The sequence below is a fragment of the Ornithodoros turicata genome, chromosome 3 (genome assembly GCF_037126465.1).
Source record: "Ornithodoros turicata isolate Travis chromosome 3, ASM3712646v1, whole genome shotgun sequence".
Taxonomy (NCBI): domain Eukaryota; kingdom Metazoa; phylum Arthropoda; class Arachnida; order Ixodida; family Argasidae; genus Ornithodoros; species Ornithodoros turicata.
The window spans coordinates 1,881,783-1,900,033 of record NC_088203.1 but is presented as its reverse complement, the minus strand read 5'-3'; the positions used below and the strand labels follow the sequence as shown (position 1 = coordinate 1,900,033).

Sequence of the window (18,251 nt, the reverse complement as noted above, 5' to 3'; positions counted from 1 at the left end):
CCTCCTTCGTGCTTCACGTATTTACTTTAATAGAGTATTCTTGTAAACTTATTTACTCGTTTCTTACAGTTTGTGATTTAATTAATCAGGTTGATCATGGTGATAAAATTACAAAAAATATATAATTGCGCCAACAGCAGCCCAGAACGCGCCGATGCTGGCCACAATGTGACTCGCTTCGGTGGGCGTATTTTGTGAACACTCCGAAACTCAGGGGAAAAAATGCTGCTAATTCTTGATGATGATCACAAGAATCACCTTAAATTCCTTTCAACTATCGAGGAAGCAGCTGCAAGAGAGTTCTGCAAAACTGCGAAAGAATTTCTGCTTCGTGGTGTGAACCCGAAAGTGTATCAAACGGCCGCACAGAAACTGCAGGTTGAAGTGGATGTCATCCAGAACGCAGTCGAGGGGACAGCGCATCTCTTATTACAAGCTGTAAAACTGAAGTTGAACGAACAACAGTTCAAAGAATCTCTCCTGCTGGTCGACTTACCCGAAACAGTTCGTGATTACCTTCTGCAATTCCACAGCGAAAACGAGAAAGACTTGCGAAAGCTTCTGTCTCAAAAAGACATCCCTTCTCTGTCGTTTTCCGATTTAAACTGGCGCTTTGAAGCGGAAGTAGCAACGAGATGTCTGCGGTCTCACGTAACACCCATCATTTTACTCAGGTTCGCACTCAAGGCACAAGATGGGTCCATCAAGACTATGTTTTTTCAAACTGACCCGGTAAACCTTGTTCACATAACAGAAACCCTGGAGACTGCTCTTCAGAGTGCCAAGTCTCAACACGTTCGCAAGATTGTAAAACACGTCAACTAACTTTGTGTGAACCGTGCGTATTTAAAAAAAATGTCTACAAAACTGTTTGATGTCACAATCTTTTATTTTTTATGAAATCTATACATATTCTACGTGTTTCATTTAGAGCATGTATAAATCCTTTATTCTACACACAATCTGACACTGGTAGATTGTCACAATAGTGTGTTAATACTCCACTATGCAGTGCTATCAGACACACACAAAAACGACTACCTTCATCTTCAAAAACAAAAGTATCTGGCAACCAGGGCAAATACTTTGAAACAACTTTTAATACACTTTTTACAGGAACAAAAATGAGAGGACACACACACACAAAAAAAGAAAGAAAAAAAAACACTATAGAGAGATATCTTCTCTCCCATGGCATACAGAACTTTGCAAGTATGGCAGGACTTCCATAGACTGACCCGCCAGGGTACTATGGGGGGGTACTCCGCACAATATACTCTTCACTCTAATACACATAAGTACATATTCATACATGCATAGTCTCATGTACACCTCTAATGCGGGGGCTAACAATACTTGAGGTTATCAAAAACCCGTACACGTAGTCCTAAGCTATACGTAAATGCAGTATTGTCGTGGGTATTGAAAAAATTACGTATCAAAAGCACCAAAAAATGCTGATATTCAACTATGTGGTCCTCTGAGGAGCTGAGCCTATTTCCACAAAATTTCTTTTTATGGCACAGTGATGGTTTTTTCTTTAGGGGGTACATCTTTCGCAAAACAATTTTTGCAAAAAGAAAAAGTCCACTCATTCCGAAACAATGACTAGCAAAAAAATGCACACAATTCCATGTTAAAACCTAATGTCACTCCCACCTGTGCCATCCCTTTGAAGATGTTAATTGGATGAAACAATCAAAGGGAAGGGTACACTTGCTTATTGGACAAAATGATTACAAGAGGAAGCAAACAAATAAAAATAATAAACTTTCTGTCCAGCGCATCTTTTCAAAAATGTTTTCAGAAAGCATTTTGCCACAACGTCATATGGTGTTCACTGCACGAGGTGTCATCCTGTGTAGCTAAAAATGGAATCAAAATGCCTTAAAAAACACCGAGTGAAGTGGTGCACTGCAACGTGATTAATGATATGACAAATTTCATCTTTCTCAAAAAAAAGAGAAAAGGTCTCGAAGAGTCCACTAGCGCAGTATTCCACATTTTAATTGACATCAAACTACCTAGTATTTCCCATTCTTCAGTACAACCACACAATCGGTAAAATATTTATAGTGCCATCTGACTGTCCCTGTGCAGGGAACAATGTGAACCACAGAACAAAGAAACATGCTCCTTCAATTCCCTAAAAATTATGTAAACTTGACATTTTATCATTTTATCAAAGCCCAAGTGAAGCGCACACGCAGTGTACACGTGCAATGTCATGACTATTGGGCACAAGCTCTATTTTTTAAGCCCCCTCAATTGTACAAAAAAAAAGAAGGAAAAGATTGGACAAAAAACTGTGAGCATACTGTATGGAATGTGAGCACTTAAGCTAAAATGACTGGTAGTCACCTGCAGTAAAATTCCACAAAAATTCTGCTGCATCCTATCATGGCCAAAAATTTTACTACGATTTTTTTCTTTTTTTGGAATGCATTCTGTTCAAGAATGCATTCTTCACATATGAAACCCTCCACATGGGACAAAATCACAGCTGTACAAAAGTGGACAAAACAATGTGACTGTTTTGAGCACAGTGTGGTGCTTGCAGCATATGCACCAAAGTAAATGTCATTGATGAAAATAAATTTACGCTCATAAAGCAGGTACATTGGCAATACAACAAAAAGCAGCGCTAAAATGGGTACCTGCAATTAGTGACTGCAATTCGTGGAATGCGGAAAAAACCCAGTCAACTAATATCATAATATTTTCAACCTATTTTTTACACCTTGCACGTTGGCAGCCGTGATCGACGCAATAATGTCCAGAATCTCTTCAACGTTAAAACAAAAACCTCACAATATGAACGTGCCTCGAAGCGACATGTTATGACTGGGTAAGTGTATAGTAAATGGAATTGGCTGCACTGAAAGCAAAAGGATAACAGAGACTTACGTAATGTCACATAGTAAAATTTTATAAAAATATAGAACTCTTCACAATAAGATGTATCATGTACGCACGATGCTGACAAAAAGATCGACTGCCTCAAAGCATGTTGTCAAAGATATGCGATAAGGTTTGGAACCTATCATACGCGAGAGCATGAAATGACACCTAGCACCCAGAAATCAACTGCATATCTTTATCAGTTTCTAACTGCATAAAAAGCTTAGTTTTATCTGTGCTCCGCAAAAACAGTCAGTCAGCAGGTGAAGCCGAGAGAGCGTCACAACTCCTCAACGACAACATTTTTCTTTAGCCGTGTCACAAAATAAGACACGACTTTTCAAACAGAATCCAATCAACCTGCAATTGCAACGACATCTATATCTCGTCGTAGTATGCCATTCGCTCACGAAGTAAAAAAATGATTAATTTTTTGTCATTTTCAGATAAATGCACGAATGCCGGCAACAGAAAGTGAGGCTTAAAACCATGCTGAAAGATTAGACTGCTAAGCTACATGTATTTTCTAATTTCTGAACCTGATTTCCTTCAAATTTGTTTTGCGCTTCACTTGACTAATTAGTCTTCGCTGTCTAAAGTGTCTACCTATTTTTATCAAACGTTCGGGTCAGAGTACTTTCAGACTGGTTGGGCCAACCTGTCGAAAAATTCACAAAACCACTTTTAAGCATCTCCCACTGCAGCGAAAGCTTGAACTCACCTCTAAGCCGATCAATTTTACGCATGTCACCCGGAATTGAGTTCTGAGGTAAAACGCTCAACACAACACAGAACTTCACTGCATAACATGCCCGTGGCCGACCAGCAGGCCTCCAATCGTTCAAAATGGGAGGCGTACGCCCCACATTCTCGGCAAATCGGGATACGGAGCAATAGCATTTGAAATGCGGGTTTACTTTGAGCATGTCATGCAATCGAGTTCTGTTTTTAGACACAATGAGCAGGCTGACATGATCCTCAGAAGTGCTAAAAGCAGGCACATGTAGATGGTGCACCATGCTCAGTGGCGTGCGTCCCGTCCAATGTTCTTAGCTTTTTTTTGTTAAACTATGAACTAGGTCATTTACTGACAGCCCCGAAGAAAACAAAAGCTTACAGACTCGCTGCATGCATTGGTATTATTCTGCAATCGCTCGCATCCACAGCTGCAGCGTTACAGGAGACGTTGACATGTTACCCATAATGCCCCTTTTCAACTTAAACGGTGAGAGTTAGCTTCTTGAGGCGATCGATCTCCACTTGGAGTGTCATGCGTAGTTTTTTCTCCTCGTCCACTTCGGCGATAAGGTCTCGGACTAGTTTGCTGTATTGCATGCGATTAGCTTCCACAGTTTCTTTCAGTGTTGCCATCTGCAGGTTGTAAGATAAAAATGTGTGAGCTTCTTTTTCTTTTTTTTTCTTCTTTTTTTTGCATATACACTACTCTAACAAACAGGCTGACATGCTAGTGCTGAAGCAACAATGAAATGCATTGAGCAGTCCATCGGGAGCCACAGTGCAAAATATTTTTGCTCGACAGTGTTTCGCCAATTTAATTTATCAAAATGCCCGCAGAAAAATAGTTGCATGCTATTTGTTGCACTATCCACCATCGTACTAGACACCGAATCAATGTATCACAAGTGCACGACAAGTGACAAACATTTTGTAAGTGCACCGTAGAGAAAATTCAATGGACTGTATAAGTGCACCGGACACTGAAATCAACGCACTGTACGTACACTATGCACTAAAAACAAACTACTACAAGTAGAGCCCGAAGTTTTCGGGAAATATTTTTTCCCAATTCGGGGGGTAAAAATCGGGGAAATCAACATATGCTCTAAATTCATGCGGATTAGGGTGGAAAAACTTGCAGTATGCTAAATTTGGGGAGAAATCAGGCTCTATTACTCAAACGAACTGTACTGGCGTGGTACAAACGGTGATGTAATTGTGTTTGCTGCCAAGCAAGCTAGCGTGCATTTCTACGGATTTTTCGCTGAGGGCAATATGACGAGTAAAAATTGAGTTTCACCCTAAAGAGGGAACCTTCAATTCGGGGTGTAAATTCGAGTAAGAGACGGGTTAAAACCCTAACACTTCAGACCCTAACCACGAGTGCGCTGGGTAGCAAAGTCAATGAACTACATAAATGCGTAGGTACCTGTTGTAGGAGATCCTTGTAGTCATCCTTGGAGACGGTCGTTTCTTTTAATGTTTTGATCTCGTTGCACAACTCCTGGATAATTTCGCTGTCCAGTTGTGGCTTGGCTCCTCCTCGTTGCGGAGAGCTCGAAGTCACCGGGGCATCCTTCGTGAGTGGACTCCGCGAAGGGGTCGAGTTGGCAGCGCCCTCTACAACATCATACACTTTCATTTATAGATAGTGCAAGATGGTTTTGATAAGATTGCGCTTCCTTACCCTCTTTGGCTTGAGCGATGGCTGGTCGATAGAGGGGAGGAGACTTCTGTAATGGTGCTCTCGATTCCGCTTCAGGACTGCTGCCCCCCTGCGGGTTATCATTCTCGTTTTTAGACGCAATCGAGGAACAGAAAGGCAGTTTGTCGCGTGGCTCACGGTGAATTTTTTTGGAACAAAAGTTCAAGGGTCTTTCTTGGGCCTTTAAGGTTCAGCTGTCATTTTGTCTGGGGTGCAGAACACAGTTTACGACCGGGGCTTCAATATTTTGCAAAAATATTTATAAGCTACGGGTATCACATGGGAAAACACAGGGGGACTGCGCAACAGCGATCCGTTCACAAATGTGACTAAGTACTCCTGAATCGGCACCGTAGCCAGAAAAATATTTCATGCCGGGTTCCATGGGAACTTTACATGGGGAAGGAGGATTTCACACTCGTTTCCCTTTCCCAAAAGCACCACCAAAGGTACGGTTTCAGGAAGGGGGGGGGTTGAACCCCCCCTCGAACCCCACTCTGGCTATGCCAGTGTCCTGAATGTTAAAGATCATAGGACAGAAAGGAAAATTGATTAAAAACGGACGGCACCATTAATTTGTTGCTGCTGATTTCTATCGCTAAGAGTGCTAACTCCTGTAGTTTTGAAACTATAGCTCTGGCTCTGGATAAGTATAATTTGCATTACAGCTCCATGAGTAAAAAAATATGCAAAATCGAGGGTTTTGAAGGACTATGAAAAATTTCAGGGCTTCCCCAGACCTTGAAAATGGCATTTTCAGATTCCAGGGTATTCGAGGGTTTCAAGGAGGAAACCACGTATTGCTCTACTTTTGGTGGAACATTTCACGAAAGAAATGCAGGGGGCATAGTTTGTGTGTGCCTCCACATATTTCATGTGCTTCCTCCGTTCAGCTTAGAGTGGGCGTATACTTGGCAATGTGATGAAGGATGTGTCAAGTGAGAGCAAGGTGTACGAGAAACTCTCGTGGAAGTGCTGCGCTTCTGGCGGAAACATTTTATGATTAGGCATTGTACAAGTTTTTGTTGTGTTCCCCCAAATCGGAAAATAATGTTTAGGCAAATATCTCTCTGTCCATATCGCATATAACGTGTTCAATGTTAGGTGCTGAAGGTGAGCACTGTTTCTGATCCGTAGTATGCTGGTAGACCTGGTCGGTAGCCAGAAATCCTTTCCGCACAAGAGAAGTAACGGCGCACAAGTGCTCAATTAATACAGTTTCAACCTCCCAAGCGATATCAACTTGGAACCAAACAGTTCCTGCGAGTCTGCCCAAAACGCTTGCTCGTAACCAGAGTTTATGAAAATTTTGGTACCTCTCAGTCACAGCAGAGGGGTTTGTTTTCGCTGCCGCTACAATGTGCATCCAAAGTCACAGTGTTACGAATTACGTAGGTGTATGCAAGAATTTTTTACCTTCGGTTCTGGCTGACCGGTGAATTTAGCTTGGTTCCTTCGGCCAAGTTCCTTCATCCACGCAGGCTGATTCTCGCTTGGCTCATTGCCCTACAAAACAGCACAGCTGGGTCATTCTGTCATTTCTGCAAACATTTCTCTCCTTACATTCTCTTTGACAACAGCTATGTGAGAAGGAGGCCTCCTATTCATGGGTGGCTTCACTCTGTTGGCAGTAGGGTGGCTTAGCCTGTTCTCCGAGGGCTCGATACTGTCAAATGTTTCAGCTACGAGAAAAACACGTTAAATTAGCGTGACCTGTACGTGACTGTAGCCTGTACAATGGACGATACTTAGGGCCTCGTGTTTTCGGGTTTTATGTTTTTTGAAAATCAAAGGGTAAAAATCGAGTTTTATTACAGGAGCCGTAACGTGGGTGGGCAAAATCGGGCGATATCGGGTGGTAATGCAGATTTGTGGGTGGAACATAAAAGAATAAAGCTTCTCGCATTTTAGATGAACACAAGATGTGGAACAACTGTGCTGAAAGCGCAGTGCTTCGTGCTCTCAACTGCCCATATTGCCAATTTAGTCTTTGGGATCTCCCGAGTTTTACCCTCAGTGGCAATGATGCAAATCAGGGGTCTAAGATAGGGTTTTACCCTAAAACACATGGCCCTAATCTATACTGTAGACATATATGAGAGGAGTATGATGGAGAGGTCCAACAATGGTTGGAAAACAAACAGGAGCAGCACAGAAGAGAGGAAACAACTTGTGAAACATGTCGTCTGCATTGCTTGCTCGTAACTTGTTTTTCCCCTTATATGAAGCCCAACAGAGATCACAGCCAGCCTTCACACATGGGAGGCATGCGCAGTGCCTCAAGCTACTTGCACAGCATATGCAAGCGGTACTGAGCGCTGCAACATCTTCCACAAGCCTTCACGAGCTTCCATCACAAACACTTTCCTTTTTTTTAAAAAAATTCTGCATTAGCGCCATGAAGCAACTGCGGCTATGAGCGGCATACAGACGTGGACAGATGGAGAGAGGACAGCAGGAAGGAGTGGGGGCTAGCATGTGTCCTGGGCCGACTTCAAGAGAAACTATGCCAACATCCGTCTGGAAAGTCTGCCTCAGATAGCAAAGCCGGTGCCGGGATTCGAACCCGTGCGGAAGAGGATGAATTGCCCATTTGGGCATGAGCCATTGAGAAGCTTTCTTTACTACAAACAGGACCACATCCAATGCAAGCAAGTCATGTGGTCTACAGGAAAATAATTTTGCATTAAGAAAAAAATTACTGCTACGAGTTTTACCGTGACAGTAGGGCTATTCCAGGTCTTAGCATCAGGTTCTCGTCAATATCGCGCGTGCGCACAACTGTGACACGTTGCTTCAAATCTCGTAGAGAAACATCGCGGCAGCTTCAAACATAAATGTTGCAGCAATGTGGCACGCCTCCAAGGCACAACCGCTCACATTTATTTGGATCGATAGCCGAACACGTAAAGCACGAGTGCGGACATCCACGGAAGACAGAAGGCTCAGGAGTGGCTACGAGGCACCAGAGGGAGACAATTGAGCTCCTATGGCAGTAGTCAAGACAGACACAAAGAAGAGATGAGCAGAAAGAAGGATGTTAGTTGGACTGCAAATGGAAAGAGACAGAGACAGAGCCAAAGCCAAAGCCAAGAGATCCAGGGTCACCAATTTACCAATTGACGTCTCCGCAGGCTCCGCCCGAGGTGCTTTCGTTACCCCGTTTGAAAGCGGTGCTTTAGCACCTTCTTCGAGTGGTGGAGCAGATGGCACAACGTCTATCGCCTCCGTGACCTGCGGAGGGGGAGCTGGTGGAGGCGATGGCGGAACATCGTCCACGGCGGAAGGTACACGAGGGCGCTGCTTTTTGGGAGTTGGTCCAACGGGCGGTGGAGGAGGAGTGGTCTTTTTTGGTGCCAGCCTCTTTGATTCTTTCTTTTCCTCCACGGTCTGAGTCGAGGAACTTGCTGCTAACAAAGGTTGTTAGGGTGAGATATTTTGCATGCCGCACCTCCATCTTTGCCATTCGGGGAAAAAAAAATGGCACACTAAAATCCCATCATTCCAGGAACGAGACTTATAGAGCTATCCATGTACTTTTCACGTTTTCAGAGTCACGATCTAATACACACTGTAGCAACTCGTATATATACCGAGCGCAAGTACGCTCACAAATAATGACAGGTTAACTTCCACAAGTACTAAAATCTACAGAAACACAACGAGTAAAGGCCCGGTTTTGCAGCTGCGGCGAACAATCGGGCATTTTTCTCGATTTATTTATTTAGACGTACTGCCAGACCCCGGTTGGGGCCCGAGGCAGGAGCGGACAAAAAAAAATGTACAAACACGCGCGAGTTCTTGACACAACAAAGGTGCAACATGACACGCTCATTCAATGCACGCACAAAGGCATTAGCGTGTTGAGTGTTCTCTAGTGCCTATATTGCTGGCTGAATTGGTACTTGGCCAAGTGTCATTTTCGGGTTTTTTCCAGTTTTACCCCCGAGTGATGATGATGCAAATCGGGGGGTAAAAATGGGTTTTACAGGGTGTTATCCTAAAACACGGGGTCCTAGTTGTAATTAGAGCCTGAAGTTTTAGGGTTTTTACCCGATTCTTCCCCGAATTTGCACCCCGAATTCAAGGTTGCCTATTTAGGGTGAAACCCGATTTTTACCCGGCAAACTGCCATCACCGGGACATCTGTAGGAAGGCACTAACTTAATTGTTTGGCAGCAAATGCAATTATATCACAGTTTGTACCAAATCACTACAGTTAGTTTGAATAACTGAGCCTGATTTCTCCCCAAATTTAGCATACTGGAAGATTTTCCACCAGTATTCGCACGAATTTAGTGCACACGTTTATTTACCCAATTTTTACCCCCCGAATTTCGAAAAAAATATTTCCCGAAAACTTCAGGCCCTAGTTGTAATCCAGATTGTCTATGTAGACTCGTTATCGATGAATTTCTTCCATACGAGTTAAGAAAATAAACCTCAGTTTTGTATGCTTTCTAGCTTTGTAATTATATGTCCTCTTCAGTACCATACTAACCTTTCCACTCGGTTCCCCAAGTGGGAACGTTTAGTCATCGCATGCTTCACCGTGGGGAACGTGCTAGACGGGATACCGCCCGTGGGAGCAAAAAAGAAGTAGTAAAGACACCGTGGATGTGAGCTCAACCGGTGTTGCCTACGTGAGATGTGCGGTACAGTTTTTGTTTTCCTCTCAGTCATGTGGTGTGGGAAAGGGCATTATGAGCCATAGGTACATCCATCTTGGCAACCAAAGCTGCGTTCCTCGGTTGTCCACAAAGTCCGCGCACTTTCACGGTTTCGCGGAAGAGTCCGGGCCTTACATTACGAGACATTATACGGATCAGTGCAGACAACACCTTTACCTTTCTTGGCCACGTCGGCCGATTTAAAGGGAGGCACTTTGGAGATGGGCCGATCCGCGTTACTCCCGTACTCCGGAAATGCCGGCTTGTCGGGCAGGTCCGGTTTGGGTACCACCTTGCCCGCCATTGGCCGGTCTGGCCGATCCGGTTTCGCCGGTACCTAATGAGGAAAACGAAGCCTTTTCATCTGCCCCAGAAAATGAATAAGGATGTACCTCATCCTTGATAAGCTTGACGAAGTTGTCCGGAAAGACGCCGATGCGTCCACCGAGCTCCCCTTTCCACCATCCCTTGTCCTCGACCTCCTTGGTGATGATGGTGATCACGTCGCCTTCCTTGATCGTTAGCTCGTCGTCGTTCTGAGCTTCGTAAGTGTACAGGACTTTGGCTTGCTCGCGGACTGTTGGTACACACGTTGCATCAAGTTAGGAGAGTGAAAGGAAAGTGAGAGTGGAAAGGAAAGGGGTTGTGACACTTAGCCCCATGTTATGCCAGGTGTTATTTGCATCCGTGTGAACCTGTGTTACAGGAAGGGGGTGGAATAGACTTCCCCGCCAATGAGCCAATACGAATGGCCTCTCCGACGCATGTCAGAGCTTCATGTTTCTTCAAAGGTTAGTCTCTAGCTCGTCGAATACTGCACATAAAGAAATACTTTTTTTTTGCACCACGCTCATACGTGGAGTGTAACGTGTCGCAACCCCTTTAAAATGAAGGCGGGGCTAACCAGGCTTAGGAGGTAATTTTGGAGCTTCCAAGGTCGCATCCGGAGGCACGGGTGGTGGAGGCTTCTTCGACGGGAGCGCAATCTGCTGGGAAGAAGAATGCTTTTCATCTCCTACTAGAGCAATCTCAAAATTGTTAGATACATAAATGAGGAGCCTTTCTGAAAATGCCTCCCCTAATATTCCTACCACTTCTACAGGGTAACAAAGCCGTTGGACACAAGGTGTGCTGTGGCAAGCTGTTTATTTATTTATTTATTTATTTACCCTCGGGGTTCTTCAAGGGTTCAGGGGTTCAGGGCCCTCTGTTGGCGCAACTCACCTCGGTTCTTGCGTAAAGTTTGCACACACAATACCAAAACCCATTTGTGCCACGCACATTCAGTCAGTGGAACGGCCTTCCTTCCTTCCCCACAATTTCAGTCTGCTCCGTGGAAATTAATCTACCACTGGAGAATTTTTAAAATCATTTTCCTTTCCTCTATATACGGGGAGCCGCGGGCAACTTGTGTGCCTCGAAACGATGTTTTTTGCATATTTTTTCTGGCTATCACTATCGTAGTGGTGAATGTATTTTGCGACAGAATTGGGTAGATCCGGCATGCACTTTGTTCCTGTAAAACAAAAACCGTTAGGTCAACTCTGCAAATTTCGGAGATCAATTGGGAGTTTTCGCAAAGTAAATTCGATAAAATTGCTCAGAAGTAATGGCAAAATCTCCCCAAAGATAAATAGTGTCAACCCCATAATGTTCAGACAAGTAGATTTTTTTAATACGACTTTTTATCGCATTAGGTGAAACACCCCGTACGCTTCGTGGGTGCAAATTTTCATCGCGTCCTCGTAACCCTCTGTCGAGCTCGGTCTCGAGGGTACGAGTAAGCGAATAAAAATTTGCCTTTCCATCGAGTTAGGCTCGAAAAGACAAACACGCAACTCACACGCTTGTCATTTGGAGAGTCTATGCCCGTCGGACCCTTGCCCTTGATTCGGCTCTCCGGCAGTATGTTGCCGAAACCTATGCCCTTCAGTCCCGGCCGGGCTTTCGTCTCTACAGGTTTCCAGACATTAGCAAAGATTCGGGCACTAAGGGGGTTAGAATCCCACCGTTAACATCCGTCGAAGACTCCACCTTCTCGGGCGCTGCAAAGTCCTGAGACGTCTTGCGATTGAGGCCGTCCTCTTGGACACCTCCGGTCCAGTGGCCTACTCGGGGGGAGGAGGAAGGAGGCGGGGCATTCTCTAGCACCACAAAGTTTGAGGGGAACACCCCTATGCGCCCCTTGAGCACCCCCTTCCACCAGCCCTCTTCCACCTCCTCCAGCACTTCGATGACGTCGGAAACTTCGAGATGAAGCTCGTCGTCATTCTGGGGCTGGTAGCTGTATGCCACCCGTGCTCGCCTCTGCTTCAGGTCTGAAATGGTTGCATTTGTTTTTTACGAACGATCGAAACATGGTAGTCGTCGAAAAAGCCAGACAGGGGTGAGACTTGAACCACGGCACCTCTCGATTGCCGGTCCAGTGTGTTAACCAATGACATACCGAGGGGCCTCATTCAACTAACGGGACACGCACTATTACTAGTTACGACAGAAAGTAACTAGTCACAGTTACAAGTCACTACCCAAGACTGCTCAGATGGGCAAAACTGACCCAGACAGAACACCGTGGCATCACTCGTGATCATGGATGTCTCGCTGCGTCCCAACCTTGGGGTCAGTAGGTGGACCCAATGCTCCATAGAGACATTCTATGGATTTACATGTAATGCTTGTCTGGCTACTGGTATTCTTTAATGTGAGCTAGAAATCTCCAACCAAGCAATGTTTACCCCTTCCACGTCGCTACCATCCACGGCCAGGATCGAACCTGCGGTCTGTAACGTTGTGTGTCGGTATAGTGACCTTCTAAATTTTCTAATGCTCTTGATTTAGCTCCGTGTCAAGGCGTGCTCACTTTTGAGTGCTATACCTAGGCTAACATGTGTTACTACAGGCATGAAAGCTCTGCACAAAAGGCTGTGCCGCCAAAGCCAAGGCTGTGGCTGAGCCAAGGTTGTGCCACGCTTAGTTCACCAACTTGCCACATTGGCACTGCCTACATGGCCCAAATGTCCGTGAAGCGAAGCACGATCCGCTGCGCGAAAAGTTGTAGTGTACCTCCCTCCACCCTCGTAATTGCATACTGCTGCTTCTCCGCAAAATGGTTTCAAGCACTCTGAACATCAGCCATGCCTAATTCGTTGCCACTGAGCCTTCAAATAAACGTCATTTGCGCTGAAATTTGAGGAAGAGTGGCAATTCGAAGTAAGTTAAATGCTAAGTACGTCCGTTATAAAGTAAGTTCTGCGACAGCGGATGGTCACGGCAGACGCCCCTAACTGTCGTCATCACACTTTTGCTATTATGTGCTCGTATGAACATTCACATATGTTTCAATTGTTGCTATAAATGACTAAGAAATAAATAAATGACTTTGTAAAGTCAATTATAGCATTAAAATAAAGCCAGTTATTTTGTGCGCTATAGATCGCTATGTGATTACTCTTAATTACATTGTAGCATTTTACGCTTAATTTTACGCGCTCCAACGACATTGCCACGATTCTGGGCCAGGGAGCTGGCAAAACTGAGGTAACCAAGTTCGGCACAAGTTTTCAATTAGAGGACCGTGTAGCTTTCAGGCCTGCAGTAATACATGTTGGCTTAGGTAATAGGAAGACTTTTTGTTTTAGCGAAAGGATAGATGGCATAAGAACGTGACATACACCTTGAAAAGTTTTTTTTTTTTTTTTCCTGAATGCCCACGTTTCTACCTCCCATTTCGCCTATTTGCAGCCTTTCCAAGTCACTCTGTGGAACATGAGAGGTCACAAATTCCACATTATCACATTCCCACACACATCCCAAAGAAAAGCTACCATTGCTATCCTCTCACACCACCAGTGTGGCAACGCAGAAAGTGTCACGTAACGCACAAGGTTTTTGGCTCTAACGTTTGTTACACATTTTACTGAATAATTTTTCTTCCTTCAACCGCATTCTTCTGACGATGAAAATCACGCAACTTCAGGAACTACAAATGAATAATAAAAAGCAGCACAGGTCATCACTGTCCACACTGCTTACCCTTTGTATATATTTTTTATTTTTGCCAGAAGACACGTTAAACTGCTATAAGCTTTTGTGAACCGGTCCATGCTAACATAAGTGTACCTCGGAAGAGAGCAGATCCGAAAACTTCATGCCTCAATTTTGCAATACGATGCGCGAAGTTCAACCTTATACGTAGTACACTTACTCCGATCGATTGGTTCTCTGGTATGTCTACAGTATTTACCTTGAATTGTACAATACTCGTTATCTTCAGGAACACTCTGAGAGGTCAACACTGAAACTAGGCCCTGAGCCAGACGACGCACAAACGTAGTTCCCTTCATCACTCCACAATACCTTGCACCGGAGTAATACACACCCAATATGAACCTATTTTCTGTCATGTTGTGTGTTCTCTACATTCTCCTTACAAGGTATGGTAAGAACCATTGTTTGAAAAGATTACGCGCAGATAATACACGAATGATCTGTCGCTTTATCGTTTTCACGTGCACAAATGTTATCTGTGAAAGAGATAAAATAAATGATACACGTCTCCAAACAATAGCTCGTGTAAACAAACTAAGAACAGTTCGTCAAGTTACAACTGTAGCGCCGGCACTGTGCAATACCGGATAGCGTAGGTGAGTAAGACACAGTTTCCTGGGCTGCCTCTCCGCCTTACGACTCAGATTAAATCGAAAGTATGATAACCGTGGCACCCTCCCAACATTCCCATTGGGACAGGACATTCCCAGCATGATTTGTGTCGCCTAACGGGAATAACCGTGACATCATTAAGAACAAAAACAAGTATGGGTGTCATGCAGAACCCACAGATCCCCATTTCGCTCCGATTTCGTGGTGCTGAGACCCCGCTAAGCGTCTTATCTCCCCGGTTGCGTCACCGGCGGGGATTAATTTACTATGACGTGAAGCACTTATCTTTCTTTGGCCGGGATGCGCGATTGTTGGACCTCGGAACGCGAAGGACGTTTGCGAGAAATAGTATCGTCTGCATTCTGTTTTCCGGCGACCGGGAGGGCAAGCAGCCTTTTAATTGTCTGTTTCGGGAAACAATGGCGAAATGAAGCGAAAGATACGGACCCATTCGAGATGTCCTGTCATCAGCTTTTCGATTTTGTAGGTGTAACTCTTCCGGAAGCCACGGAAGCTTCGACGACTTCCGATACGGATTGGATCGGATGAAAACATTTACTTTACTTTTTTGAGCTAGTGTCGTCCTCCGACGTCGTTTTTCAGCAACTACGCACTCAGCATGGCTGCTATCAAGCAGAAATATTCGATGCTGTTAATGTAAATATTGCTATCACCTGTCAGCGAAAGGCAACATCTCGTCTGGCATTTGCACGATGCTTCAGGCAGTGAAAAACCCGCTCACTCTAGTGAAACCTTTGAAATCATGGAGAGCGTCGTCTGCAAGGAATATCTACGTAAGTCAAATACAGTGCGAAGAGAAAACTGAACAGAAAGAGGTGAAAAAACAGGAGCCCGAAATTAAATTTCATAACGAAGCGTGGGTTAAAGCAGCAACGAAGCAACTGAAGGGTAAACATCCGGAGACTTTAAAATGGCTCACAACCGAAGGAATCACGTTGAAGCCACTTTACACCAAAGCAGACGTGGAAGGTCTGCCCGAAGACTTTCCCGGATTGTTTCCCTTCACGAGGGGACCTTATCCGACCATGTACGCCGGTAGACCGTGGACTATTCGCCAGTACGCAGGTTTTAGCACAGTCGAAGAAAGTAACAAGTTTTACAAAGACAACATTAAGGCAGGTGTACAGGGGCTCTCTGTCGCTTTTGATCTAGCTACACACTGTGGTTACGATTCGGATAATCCAAGAGTGAAAGGCGATGTTGGCATGGCTGGTGTCGCGGTGGACTCCGTCGAAGACATGAAGGCACTGTTTGATGGAATTCCATTGGAGAAGATATCTGTATCTATGACGATGAATGGAGCTGTGATCCCAGTTCTTGCAATGTTCATCGTGGCCGGAGAAGAACAGGGCGTCAAAGTTGAACAGCTGTCTGGAACAATTCAGAACGACATTCTAAAAGAGTTCATGGTTAGGAACACCTACATCTATCCTCCCGAACCTTCTATGAAGATCATTGGCGACATCTTCTCATTTGTGTCCAAGAACATGCCAAAATATAACTCTATTTCAATATCCGGTTACCATATACAAGAAGCTGGTGCAAACAACGTGCTTGAACTGGCATTCACCATCGCGGATGGCATCGAGTACTGCAGGACGGGCCTCAAAGCCGGAATGACCATCGATGACTTTGCGCCGCGACTGTCGTTCTTCTGGGGTATAGGTATGAATTTTTACATGGAAATTGCCAAGATGCGTGCGGCTCGGAGATTGTGGGCGCACCTCATCAAAGAAATGTTTCAGCCCAAGAACGAAAATTCGCTCAAACTCCGAACGCACTCCCAGACGTCGGGCTGGTCGCTTACGGAACAGGATCCGTACAACAATATCGTGCGAACAACGATAGAAGCAATGGCGTCCGTCTTTGGTGGGACACAGTCGTTGCACACAAACGCTTTTGACGAAGCTCTGGCCCTGCCGTCGAGGTTTAGCGCGAGGATCGCCCGAAACACTCAAATCATCCTTCAAGAAGAGAGCGGTATTCCACACGTCATCGATCCGTGGGCCGGGTCGTACATGATGGAGAGTTTGACCGCGGAAGTTTACAAGGACGCACTGAAGATAGTCCGCGAGGTCGAAGAGATGGGAGGAATGGCAAAAGCCGTCTCAACGGGGATGCCAAAGCTGAGGATCGAAGAGTGCGCCGCAAAGAAGCAGGCGCTGATAGACAGCGGAAAGGAAGTCATCGTCGGAGTGAACAAGTACCGGCTCGAAAAGGAAGATCCGATAGAGGTCCTCGCAATCGACAACACCAACGTCCGCACCCAACAGATTGCTAAAATAGAGAACATCAAAAACACGAGGGACAACGAGAAAGCGCTAGCAGCTCTGGATGCCATAACAGAAGCAGCACGAACGGGCGAAGGCAACCTCCTCGGACTAGCCGTAGAGGCTGCGAGGCTGAGAGCGACCGTCGGAGAAATTTCCTACGCCATGGAGAAGATCTTTGGGCGACACGTAGCGTCGGACAGGATGGTTTCGGGAGCCTACAAGTCAACTTTTGGGGAGGACGACGCAGAAATCACTGCCGTCATGGCAAAGGTCGACGCTTTTCAGGAGAGGGAAGGTCGAAGACCTCGTATTCTGGTTGCCAAGATGGGGCAAGACGGACACGATCGCGGAGCCAAGATCGTAGCCACTGGATTTGCAGATATGGGATTTGATGTTGATATTGGACCATTATTTCAGACGCCGGACGAAGTGGCTCAACAGGCAATCGACGCTGATGTGCATTTAGTCGGTGTCAGCAGTTTGGCTGCCGGACACAAGACGCTGGTTCCGGAATTGGCGGCCTCGCTCAAGAAGTTGAACCGTTCCGACATTTTAATTGTCGTGGGCGGAGTGATCCCTCCGCAGGACTACGATTTTCTTTACAAAGCAGGTGCCGCCGCCATTTTCGGCCCTGGTACAAGAATTCCAACTTGTGCCGATATGGTGCTCGAGTTGCTGTCAAAGAAGCCCGAATCTATCAAGCAAGAAGAGAAGCAACAGGAAAAACAAAAGGCATGAAGTGGTTACTGGACAGTGAGTGCTATGACCTCAGTGATTGTGTGCAAGACACTGTGGACTGGTTTATTTTTTCGTTTGTAAATAATTGTAACCAGACAAATAAAAGAATGGTGTTTCTCTCCTTTTTTTCTTCTTAATTTCGAAACCAAATTAAAATAACGCCGTGCAAAATCTGCGTGCTTCATAAGCGTTAAACCGAAACTGTTTGGTCTTGAAGCAGACGATATAGTTCCTCAATAGACTAGTTCAGAAAATTCCAGTGCTCTTTGCGCACGCATTGTATCCTGGGCGCTTGCTGAGCGGAGAACGAAGAATAATCCTTCACATTTCGCTTTCGTTGACCTTGACACGTCGTGGACAATGGACCGGTATAGGGAAGGAGGGAAGGAATCGGAACAGTTTGGAGGCCACCCGTTTCTTTCGTATCAGTAAACTCCCACAGTTCAAAGCGACGCTAAGCACTCTGGGATTTTCTGAACTCGTCTATTTGGTTCAACATGATTTGGAAGCTATGGCGATAAAGTACAAATCATTAAAGAAGAAATC

At 45.2% G+C, this 18,251-nt stretch overlaps 3 protein-coding genes across 7 annotated transcripts; 2 read left to right on the top strand and 1 right to left on the bottom strand.

The window, feature by feature from the left end:
• The first annotated feature begins 150 nt into the window (after nucleotides 1–150).
• Nucleotides 151–1,775, top strand: LOC135387819 (COMM domain-containing protein 2-like). Its single transcript, XM_064616968.1, has one exon. The coding sequence runs from the start codon at nucleotides 223–225 to the stop codon at nucleotides 823–825; it is 603 nt and encodes a 200-aa protein (XP_064473038.1). The 5' UTR covers nucleotides 151–222; the 3' UTR covers nucleotides 826–1,775.
• LOC135387817 (SH3 domain-containing kinase-binding protein 1-like) lies at nucleotides 1,083–15,214 on the bottom strand. Of its 5 annotated transcripts, none has more exons than XM_064616964.1 (12): nucleotides 15,121–15,214; nucleotides 12,024–12,332; nucleotides 11,858–11,967; nucleotides 10,919–11,003; nucleotides 10,407–10,591; nucleotides 10,192–10,351; nucleotides 8,461–8,754; nucleotides 6,908–7,026; nucleotides 6,761–6,850; nucleotides 5,327–5,414; nucleotides 5,069–5,259; nucleotides 1,083–4,272 (listed from the first exon to the last, which is right to left on the bottom strand). In XM_064616964.1, the coding sequence occupies exons 1-12, from the start codon at nucleotides 15,122–15,124 to the stop codon at nucleotides 4,120–4,122; spliced, it is 1,788 nt and encodes a 595-aa protein (XP_064473034.1). In that variant the 5' UTR covers nucleotides 15,125–15,214; the 3' UTR covers nucleotides 1,083–4,119. The 5 variants fall into 5 exon arrangements, with proteins under 5 accessions (XP_064473034.1, XP_064473031.1, XP_064473033.1 ...); XM_064616961.1 differs by lacking the exon at nucleotides 15,121–15,214 and adding an exon at nucleotides 14,258–14,459; XM_064616963.1 differs by lacking the exon at nucleotides 15,121–15,214 and adding an exon at nucleotides 14,258–14,457 and having other exon boundaries at nucleotides 8,461–8,751.
• Nucleotides 15,156–17,827, top strand: LOC135387816 (methylmalonyl-CoA mutase, mitochondrial-like). The gene has a single exon (XM_064616960.1). The coding sequence runs from the start codon at nucleotides 15,387–15,389 to the stop codon at nucleotides 17,703–17,705; it is 2,319 nt and encodes a 772-aa protein (XP_064473030.1). The 5' UTR covers nucleotides 15,156–15,386; the 3' UTR covers nucleotides 17,706–17,827.
• Nucleotides 17,828–18,251: the final 424 nt, after the last annotated feature.

Bases quoted from the DNA above. Each gene is read 5' to 3' on its own strand.
- LOC135387819 (XM_064616968.1), top strand. From the start codon at position 223: ATGCTGCTAATTCTTGATGATGATCACAAGAATCACCTTAAATTCCTT.
- LOC135387817 (XM_064616961.1), bottom strand. From the start codon at position 14,417: ATGACAGAAAATAGGTTCATATTGGGTGTGTATTACTCCGGTGCAAGG. The intron at 11,968-12,023 runs GTGGGATTCTAA...GGAAACCTGTAG, and splicing joins GTCTTCGACGGATGTTAACG to AGACGAAAGCCCGGCCGGGA. The intron at 6,851-6,907 runs GTAAGGAGAGAA...GCTGTTTTGTAG, and splicing joins TAGCTGTTGTCAAAGAGAAT to GGCAATGAGCCAAGCGAGAA.
- LOC135387816 (XM_064616960.1), top strand. From the start codon at position 15,387: ATGCTTCAGGCAGTGAAAAACCCGCTCACTCTAGTGAAACCTTTGAAA.